Source organism: Lates calcarifer, linkage group LG15, assembly GCF_001640805.2.
Source record: "Lates calcarifer isolate ASB-BC8 linkage group LG15, TLL_Latcal_v3, whole genome shotgun sequence".
In the NCBI taxonomy this organism is placed as follows: Eukaryota; Metazoa; Chordata; class Actinopteri; family Centropomidae; genus Lates; species Lates calcarifer.
Genome location: NC_066847.1, coordinates 18250383 through 18261052, shown reverse-complemented (window position 1 = coordinate 18261052; position 10670 = coordinate 18250383). Strand labels below are relative to the sequence as shown.

General features: G+C 38.2%; 1 protein-coding gene across 1 annotated transcript; it reads left to right on the top strand.

Moving 5' to 3' along the window:
- The first annotated feature begins 1843 nt into the window (after positions 1–1843).
- LOC108890676 (V-type proton ATPase subunit C 1-A) lies at positions 1844–9235 on the top strand. Its single transcript, XM_018687652.2, has 13 exons — positions 1844–2012; positions 2540–2700; positions 3207–3274; positions 4458–4543; positions 5182–5276; positions 5531–5622; positions 5955–6053; positions 6174–6242; positions 6437–6529; positions 6732–6825; positions 7133–7230; positions 7378–7504; positions 8551–9235. The coding sequence occupies exons 2-13, from the start codon at positions 2569–2571 to the stop codon at positions 8647–8649; spliced, it is 1152 nt and encodes a 383-aa protein (XP_018543168.1). The 5' UTR covers positions 1844–2012; positions 2540–2568; the 3' UTR covers positions 8650–9235.
- The last annotated feature ends 1435 nt before the right edge of the window (positions 9236–10670 follow it).

Below are 10670 nucleotides of genomic sequence, written 5' to 3'. Positions count from 1 at the left end.
TGCACATTTCACCCTGATTTCCTTTCTGCCAAGATAGACTGCAGACTAATTAATTAAATTTCCTAACATAACTCTGTGTCATTAGTTGAGATTATTATATTATAATTAAAAGTACACTGCTTCTGAGAAAGTAAGATCATCAGGTAGTCCCTATGAATAAAACTAAATACAGATACTGTGATAATTTCTGTGATATTTGTTTAGAAAAGTGAGCGGTGTGTCAGCATGTATGTGTGCAGACTAGCATTTGCACAGATATAGCCTACATACTGCATGTGTATCCTAGACACTGCATCCTGTGTATCCACTCTCATATATACACACTAGTCTGTATTTAGGCTTGTGTGTGTGTGTGTGTGTGAGCATGCTAGCATATCTGGAAGCAGCAGGTCACTGTATTTCAAGTAAAGTATGTGCAGGTAATTTAAAGGCTAAAGCGGTGAGACAGTATTTACAAAGCATTTAGACAGGCCTTCATTCCCGGAACGCACGACTGATTCAACAACAAACATTTGTGGTGCTTCATTGTGTTAGTAGTGGAGGGAAAACAGGGAGCATTTTCTAAAGAAATGGAGGAAGAGAGCAGGTGGTGGCAGTGTGCCCATTACAACCTTTTCAAAATTAGTCATTTTAATGCTTCTATTTTATTCTAATACTTTAACACTTGCATCTCTTATTTAGTAACCATAAACACAATTTTGAGACAAAATCATAGACCATGTGCATGACAGTTACAACAGTTATTTCCAGGGAGTTACAGGAGTCCATGCAAGGGGATGGTGTTGAACAGGGTGTGTGACAGGGAATAACATTATGCCTCTAAATAGTTATTTCTCTATTCAATCCTATTTATTGCTAAAACAACACTTTTCTCTCTTATTGAACCGGAAGAGAATACAGACTAGACTCAGCAGTAGCTTGGGCTCTACAGAGAGACTGACTGTGGCGTGTGTGTGTGTGTCCTGATAACATCCCGGCAGACTGGCCTCTAGCCAACCATGGGCAAACTCACCCTGCCGTTTGATGTCGAGGGTTGGCTCCAGGCAGACCAAGCATTGTGTCCCAAACAATGAACCCCAGACCCACTGAACTATAAACATGTCCCTTTGGGGGCGTTTTCCTTAGATTTTGTACAGGAGACACCCAAAGTCAGGAAACCTGACCCCGCTTTTCCAAATTTAGTAACTCTAAAGTCTCAAATGCTGCTGACTTGGCATCCAAGTTTGTCTGCCTCCTTCTCTAATAAGGTAATAATGTCCTTGGAATGTTGACTAAGGCTCATGTCTGGGGTGGGGGTCTTGTAATTCAGGAAATGTGTTGAAATTCCATATCAAAAATGGAAGAAAAAAAATCCCTCACCTAAATTCACTTTAGTTAAAGTGACTATGACAGAGAAATTTTGACCCTGTTCGACAAAATAACAAAGACAAAATAAAGGTCCCTTTATCTGAAGGCTTCTATCCTGTATGCTTGCAAGAAAGTGCCAAAAGTAAGTGTCACTGAACCTGAGTATTGATAACCCACAAGGATCAGATTGTAGCCAAATGTCTGTCAAATTTACAATTGAAAGGTAATTTTGTCAGCCTATTGATAATTTTGGCATCTTAATTGTCATCTTAATGTTCTGAACACATGGCATCTATTGTATATCTATCTGTCCTAGAAGAGATATCATCTTGCCACTTTAAAGAGGTTTGTTTACTGACTATTTCTTCATCGAGGGTTTAAGCCACTTGAGGTAGCCTATATTTGTTATTTGTGATTTTGGGCTATTGACTTGACCAGTGGCACTGCAGTACTCCCTGTCCACCAGCTGTGGTCGCTGCTGAGTTTCCTCAGTGAGCAGAGGGTGAGAGAGGCCTTCCGGTTCCTCTGGCAGATCAGCTGACTCTGTTGCTGTTGTCAGGAGACCTCACGAACTGTATTGTATGGCAACTATGAAAATTATCGAGCCATAGAAACACTACAAGCCGCCATATTTTAACTGGTAACGGCCACATTTTGATACACAGGTGAGTGAAACTGTCAAACAATCACAGTAGCCACCTGTGTTGTTGTTGTGGAGAAAGCTAAGTGGCTAACAGTAGCTAATCCCTGCTGGATGTTGCTTGACCTTAACTATCTTTCTCTGTCAGCTTCGTTTGATATACAGTGTCGTTTGAACGTAGTTTATGGTTTTCAAACTTTATGTAGCAATAAGGAAATAAAAGCGAGTGCCAGAAAAACAATATTTTCTTTTTGTAATGGATTTCAACCCCGAATGAGCTCCTGTTGCCATTGTAGCATTATTTCATTAGCTTGCTTAGTGGTAAACAGTATCATTATACTTCATGATAACAGCACAAGGAGCTTTCTAGAGCTAAAATTTAGCCAAAAATAACGACACTGTAAACACTGTACTGTAACTGTATTGTACTCAAAGCAGCAATATTCATAATAAGACAGACTCAGAGGGAGGGGTGGAATAAAACCTCACAGATTTACTAACTGAAAAATAATAAAGACAGTTACATTAGTCTAAATATCGTTTTCTTCTCAGGGTTCTCTAGCTGCACCAGTGCTGAAACCATGACAGAGTTTTGGTTGATTTCTGCACCTGGAGAGAAGACCTGCCAGCAAACATGGGACAAAATGATGGCAGCCACCACACGAACCAACAACCTCTCCACCAACCACAAGTTCAGCATACCAGACCTCAAGGTTAGCACTGGATTTATTCACTGTTTGTTGTCTTTTATACTTTTTCACCTCTTATCATCTCTCTTGCTTAATTCATGACTTCCTATTTAAATAGAAGCTAATACCAAAATCACTCACCTTATATGTATCCACTGTCAAGAGTAAGCTGATTCTGTGTATGGGAAGCAGCTTTTACACAGATCCATTGCCAGCATGTTGAAGTGTTGGTCAGGTGAAATTTTCATCCACAGAGTAGTTCAGCTCTGTGCTGAAGGTGAAGTAACCTCTCTGACCTCACTGCCACATGGGGCTGCAGTGTTCTCCTGGAACTGTTAGCAATGCATGAGTGGTCCTGGACAAAAAGGCGCCATCCTAAGCACATAGGGGCCCCTGGATGTCACTGTAGGCTGATTTAGCTCCAGATGTCACTGTTTAAACACAACCCTGCTGACACAGATCTCAGTTCTGATGAGTCAGAAGTCATAATTTGTGGGTGTTTTATTTTTTGCTTTTTTGTCCAAAAACAGGTTGGGACACTAGATGTTTTGGTTGGACTGTCGGATGAACTGGCCAAATTAGACTCCTTTGTTGAAAGGTATGCTACCTCAAATGTTCAATTCTGTTTCTCTGAAGGATGATCATTTTAGTGATTGAATTGGTACTTTATAGACCTTTTATAATCACATAAAATGCAGCCTGTATTTTAAAAGGTACTAAAAAATCTCCCTTAACCTGTGCAGCACTACAGACTCTCTGATGTAGCGGGTTTACCACTCCCTAATCCCTTCCCTTACCTTGTAACAATGAGGAATTTCACAGGGGCGCGAGGCTAGCGAGCCTCGCAGTCTAAACTTGGCTATTTACAGTTGGGTGACACATCAGCAGCTCTTTCTTTAGTCATATTTATACCCAATGACTTATGTGCCGCAAGTATGTTTGACTGCAATTTATAGTCTTTTGAAAATATGACATCTAAAACTCACACACAGCCATTACTGGCCGAGGCCTGCTTTGCTTCCTCTGTGGATATTTCCAAGACTGTGAGAAAGACCAACTTTGCAACACGGTTTCACTTGTTTGACTACAGCCTGTCTTTAATCTAGTTCGTTTTTGAAGTTTCCATCTAGCATATATTGAAAAATAAGAATATCTAAATTGGTGAATTCTTCAAAATTGCACCCATTAATATATTTATTGTTTGTTTTTGAGCTTTGAATTGATTAGGTTGTTTTCATTTGTCGTGATATGAACAATAAAATCTATTTAAAATTGTTCAAATTAAATCCCTACAGCAGATGTACTTTCTTATGAACTCTGTAGGCATGACATGTGACTTGGCTGAGTTCTTGCTTGGCTTCACTCCTCTGGGCACATTTCTGCTTAAAACTGTTAATCATATAAAAGTAGACAGTGCTATGATAATCTTTTTTCAAATAATTGAACTGTCAGTGTTTAGGTTGGTTGTCAGCTGGATGTTTCAGCTATTTATCCATTACTTTTATGTATTCACATGTAGTCATAGTTCTTCTTTGATGTGCTGGTGAACAGTATGGTCAAAAATCTGAGAGTCTGCCATATTATAAATCACCTTGTCAGGAAATCATCTTAACAGGAATATGTGAAACTCTTTGATGTGTGTGTATGTTTGTGTAAGATTGGGAGGATGAGTTCATGGTGGTCATGTGAACATGTGCAGGATGAATGTGTGGTTTTCTCTGGCTTTGTGCATGCAGTTTGTGTTGACATGGTGTGTTTTGATGTCTCCTGGCTGTTCACAGTGTGGTGAAGAAGGTAGCTCAGTACATGGCCGACGTGCTGGAGGACAGTCGAGACAAAGTACAGGAGAACCTGCTGGCCAATGGAGGTACAGTGATGATTACAACACAGTGTCTGCTTTACTACTGAAAATATGCTGATAACCAAGTAGACAGTAACATAATATTTGGATTACATATTTTTCACATGATATCTTCCATTGAGGAAAATACACCTCAAGGCACACTAATGTTGGTTGAAATGTTCTCTACAGTCATGTTGTAAGAGTCAAATATCAAATTGCAGTAATAGTCTCACTCATACCTTGGTATTTAACCATGCGTGTTTTTGGTATTTATTTGCCAATGTTTTAGATATCAAATCCAGAGATTTCTGCCCCAGAAATCCACATATAATCCATGTGTGTGTGTGTGTGTGTGTGTGTGTGTGTATATATATATATATATATATATATATTCAATTTTATTCTGTTTTTTTTAACACAATAATGTCTGTGAAGGAAATATCAAAATCTTGGCAAATAAAATGGAAACTATTTGCATGACTAGGTACCACTACAGGTAACTGTTTCAATTGTATTTGAAAGCATTGTTAAAAAAAAAAAAAAAAGAGAGAGAGAAAAAGAAAGAAAGAAAGAACTTACAAAGAACCTAACTTTTGGCTTGCTATAATGTCATAAAGGTGGGTAATCACAACACAAAACACGTCTTTTTCTGTCTTTTTCAGTTGATCTTGTCACCTACATCACAAGATTTCAGTGGGACATGGCAAAATATCCCATCAAACAGTCACTTAAAAACATCTCTGAAATCATCTCAAAGGTGGGTCTGTCCATTGGATTGGATAATATATGAGTAATGGTCAAATAAGCATTTAGATTTATATTTGATTTCTATTCATGTAAAACTGCCTGCTTTTTATTTTTGGACCTTAATGGGTAGTGGGGCTCTAACACTACAGTGTCTGGATAGGGTTTTATTTCCCATTGGGAAATCGTGGGTACAGGTGTGTCATAAATGCCATGTTACTCTATCTCAGTTAGAAAACATTAAGTCTTGTTTTTCATCTTTTACAGCAAGTAACCCAGATTGACAATGACCTGAAGACAAGAGCATCAGCTTACAACAACCTGAAAGGAAACCTGCAGAACTTAGAAAGGAAGAATGCGTAAGAAATCCAGACACTAAAATACATTTCCAGAAAAAGTTTTTCACCACAGCAAACACCAGGAGCAGTTAAGAAAATAAGTCACAAATGCCAAAAAGGAATTTTCCCTAGTCTTAACAACATCAGTGTGACTGTTAGCAGAAGCAACCGTTGGCTGACAGCACATGTCAACTATAATGGTCAACAGTTCCCTTTCACTTTAAGGATTGCTTCGCATATTCTATGACCATGTCAGCATGGTCTGAAAAGTTACTGTGACTCTGCAATGCTGTGTCAACACCAAACACCAAACACCTTCACTATGTTATTGTAACACTGTTGTGTGCCACTAGGGGGAGCCTGCTGACCAGGAGCCTGGCTGACATTGTCAAGAAGGAAGACTTTGTGCTTGACTCAGAGTACCTCATCACTCTGCTGGTAGTTGTACCAAAGTGAGTATCGGTTCACCAGTCAACCACAATCTTGCAATTTAGGAAAAAATGATTATAGAAAGAAATCTGCCTCTGCATAATGTTGGAGAAAGGGTTCATTTATCCTGCTTGTTCTTTCAGGACAGCATACACTGACTGGCAGAAAACATATGAAACACTCGCTGAGATGGTGGTGCCTCGATCCTCAAAGTGAGTGATTCATCACACCAAATAAAATGTTAAATGAAACAGACATTTTGTGAGAAAGACACCCATATTATGTATCTGTCTTTTTATCTCACATGGTTTTTATTTAATCTGTATTTTTACCTCTTTCTTGTATATGTTTTTAAATATACCATCTGTAATATAGAGTTGTAACAAGTACCTGTCTTTTCCTCCAGTCTACTATTTGAAGACAATGACAGTGGCCTGTTTAGTGTCACTCTCTTTAGGAAAGCCATTGATGATTTCAAACACAAAGCCAGAGAGAACAAGTAAGTACTGCCATATATGTATCAACAGAGAGCTCTACAGAGATCACAAGCTGTTCAAAACAATTTTTGTGTTTTTCGCACAGCTGAGCTTCTTCACACATTTTTAATATGTAAAGAATGTAAGCCAGTATTATTTCAAAAACAGAAACATTCAAGATAAATGATGTTCATTTCTGTCCTCTCCTCTCCATCTTATTTCTAGGTTCACAGTGAGAGACTTTCAGTACAATGAAGAGGAGATGAAGGCAGACAAAGAGGAGATGACACGACTCTCAACAGATAAGAAGAAGCAGTTTGTAAGTGAAATGAACACTGGAATTTTCCCTAGTGTATGTTTTTAGTTGATTCCCTACCTTTTGCATTTAGTTTACGTGCATTATGAAATTTAGGAAACTACACCTGCATTACCTGACATCAAACATTACCTACCACATAATCACAGTGCTTAAACAAAAAATATAATAATATCTTTATTATATTGTGTTAACATTTCTTGAGTGTTTGTTTTAATCAGAAAACAGCCAGTTACAGCCAGCAGCAGTCAGAAAACGCTGACCACACTCAACAGCCTTTCTCACCCTAAGTTGCATTTCCTCTTTGCAGGGGCCACTCGTTCGATGGCTGAAAGTGAACTTCAGTGAAGCCTTCATCGCATGGATCCACATTAAAGCACTAAGGGTCTTTGTGGAATCTGTTTTAAGGTACAGCTGATAGCACCCGTGTATTTAACCATGTAAAAACTGAACACACAATCACTTGACACTGTTTTTAGTGACAATAGTTTAAACTGTGTGTTGCTCCTTTATGGTTGTGTACTAGTGTACATGTGTAATGTGGTGCTCCCACAGATATGGGCTGCCAGTGAACTTTCAGGCCATGCTGCTGCAGCCAAACAAGAAGACCATGAAGAAGCTGAGGGAGGTGCTCAATGACCTGTACAAACATCTGGACAGCAGTGCAGCAGCAATTATTGATGTGAGTACTTTGATGATATTGTGCTGTACTTACTGCAAGATCATAACATCAAGAAAAACTTAGAAACAGAGAAACATAGACATGTGCTACTACAGAAACTTTATATCATGGCAGAGGTTATGATGTAAAAATATCTCCACAAGTATTAAATCCATAACTGAAAACACACAATACTTCCATTATGACAAGGAGGATTTTAACACAAAATACATGATATTGATATGTTTCAGTTTTTCCAACAGTTTACTACAATTCTTTGCAGTTATTTCAGATGTAAATGTTACATTCAATCCATTCTGAAAGAATAAATTTACTACTAATTAAAACAACAGAACCTGCAGCATGTCCCAAAATTATACTATACACATCAATTCTAAGCAGATTTTGGGTATGTAGTATACTCACACTGTAAAAGAGACAAAATACAAAAATTACTCAAAGCAAATATGGATGCTACGTAAATAATGTAGATTTAAGTGTGCTGGACATGGGCACATTGCAATGCACAAATGGATGAGCTACTCAGAACAGGAAACAAATAAATTGTGTTAAATCTGGAACCTCTGCTTTTCCTTCATTTGTGTGTCAGAGAAAAACAGGTGAACCCCCTCATGGCCATAGTTGGTTACTGGAAAAAAAACCCTCTTTTGTGTAGTATGAACCATGTACAGTCTGTGGTATGAACCTCTAGTTATGTGTCATATCATGTATCATGTTACTTAGCGCATTGTTAGTATATATGTTAGTGTGTAAATACTTTTAATTGTAATAAACTTAAGATGCACAGGAGTTTCAGCCATTTTGACTAAACTATTCAACCTACACTAACTACTGTACCGTGGTTATTTTTCTATTACTTCCACTAAGCTGTAGTTTTAAATAATAAGTCATTATTTGGAACTGTATTACAGCCATTTGACAGCATTAAGATTTAATAGGGGATTTAATGTAGCCTCTCATTTAGAAAATGATTCTAGATATTCAGTCATTCAAACTGCTGCTTACACACACTAATATTACTGTTTCTTGTCTTTTTTTATTTCCAGTCTGCGATGGACATCCCAGGCTTGAACCTGAGCCAGCAGGAGTATTATCCCTACGTCTACTACAAGATCGACTGCAACCTGTTGGACTTCAAAGTTTAACACTTTCCTTTGTCTTTATATTGAGTGCTGATTAAATTATGTTTTTGCTCGTACAAACTTGCCCCACCCTCCTCCCCTCCCTCCACTGTGTCCTCCCCACATCAGCTGCTTGAATGACAATGCTGCATGTTCATTCCTCGTGGTGAAAAGACTCATTAACAAGCTTCTACCACTTTTACAACCAAGGGACAAAAAAAGACTTTTAAATATTATTTTTGTTTACAGTTTATTTTTCTTCACAAGCCACAGAATTAATAGCTTTTTTGATGTGAAAATGAATTAAAAATCATAATGGAGAGTTGTATATTTACTGTGTCATTCCACTCGTGCTGGTGTGTATCGATAGCCACATCTTCTGTGTCGGTGTTCAGAGATTTGTGTTTACATATGGGCAGTTTTATCACTGCACCCATGGCAACCTGATCTGTGGTGTTTCTGAGGTTGCTACCCATGCAGATGTTGTGAAACAAAGATGTTATGCGGATGTGTGTTGTTGTTTCATGTTGTGTATATTTGTTGTCAAAACGAGATCTATATCAGAGTATTGTGTGAGCCATTGATTGAATAAATATGATTGATGAATAAATCATACCAAATGTGTGTCAATTTGTGAATTGATAAGTATGAAAAAAACAAATGAATGTTTGTCATGTCTTCTCCAATTAAATGTTTGAACAGAGTTTAGAGGAGTATGACAAGAAATGATGTGAAGGTCATATGGAGGTGTTCATTTGAGAGAAATGAATATGAGACGTGTGTAGTAAAAAGATCTCTGTGAAGCCTCGTGATGACTCATGATCATTTGCAGAGCTGCTGGCAATTTCAAGGAAACTTTCTCTTTAAGCAGAAATCATTTGGAATCTACAGAGCAGAAAAAAACTTGCATCTCAATGTGGTAGAGAACTGCTACATTTACCAGCAGAGGGCGCCAAACAGACACCTGCCTATATGTAAACACAATCTCCCATTCATGATATTTGAATGTGTTGAAGTGTTTAGGTGGAAACCTCTGCCTCACAAAAGCTACTACTGGGAATCCAAAAAAGACAGATTCATATTCATTAGAGTAGCCATGCAAATACATACTCACTCCACCCTGGTCAGTTGTTAAATAAAGTATAACAGATACACTCACCAAGCACTCCATTAGGAACACAATACTAATACTGGCTCTTCGTGGCAGGGATTCTATAAGATGCTGTGCTCCGTGTTGATGTGACTGTGTCATTTTTGCAGATTTGCCAGCTGTGCATTCATGTTGCCAATCTCCTGTCCTACCACATCCTAAAGGTGCACCATTGGATTCAGATCTAGTGACTGGGGAGGCCACTGAAGTACAGTAAACTCATTATCCAACCAGTCTGAGATGACTTTTGCTTTGTGATGTGCATGGTGCATTTCTCAGCTGGAAGTAGCCATTAGAAGATGCACATAGACAGTAACAATACTCAAATAGACTGTAGCACTGAAACAATGATTGATTGGTACTGAAGGGGCTCAAAGTGTGACAAGAGAATATTCCCAACACACACACTGTCCAGTTGCGGTGAGAGAGAGAGAGAGAGAGGGTTGGGGTTGGGGTGGGGGTGGGTTATTCAACACACATGCCTGCTGTGTTCTAATCAGAGGACTACTAAGGACAAATAAGTGAAAATACCTGTGTGGGTGGACCATGGCTGTGGAGGGCTTTTGATGATATCTGACCAGAAAGAACATTTTAAAAATATAAACTGGACAATAGTTAATACAGAACACAATCAAAAAATTAATTAAAAAAAACAGACAGAAGAGAGAAAATATGACTATCCATTCATTTTCATGCCCGGGCTGCTCAACATATATAATCAAATAAGTTGTATAAATAGACTGTATAAGCCTATACAAATGCAAATAAAATAGCCTATGTGCATACTGAAATAAGACAGAATAAAATGAACATAGAAAAATATGAAATAAAAGAGATGGTGGTACTACACATAAGCAGTGGGTCTAGTTACTGTGTCACAAATTACAAGCAGTCA

What these genes read in the sequence shown, in the direction of transcription:
- LOC108890676 (XM_018687652.2), top strand. Translation starts at nt 2,569, where the DNA reads ATGACAGAGTTTTGGTTGATTTCTGCACCTGGAGAGAAGACCTGCCAG. An exon ending in TTAGACTCCTTTGTTGAAAG is followed by an intron (nt 3,275 to 4,457) that starts GTATGCTACCTC and finishes GGCTGTTCACAG; the next exon opens with TGTGGTGAAGAAGGTAGCTC. An exon ending in TTTGTGGAATCTGTTTTAAG is followed by an intron (nt 7,231 to 7,377) that starts GTACAGCTGATA and finishes GTGCTCCCACAG; the next exon opens with ATATGGGCTGCCAGTGAACT.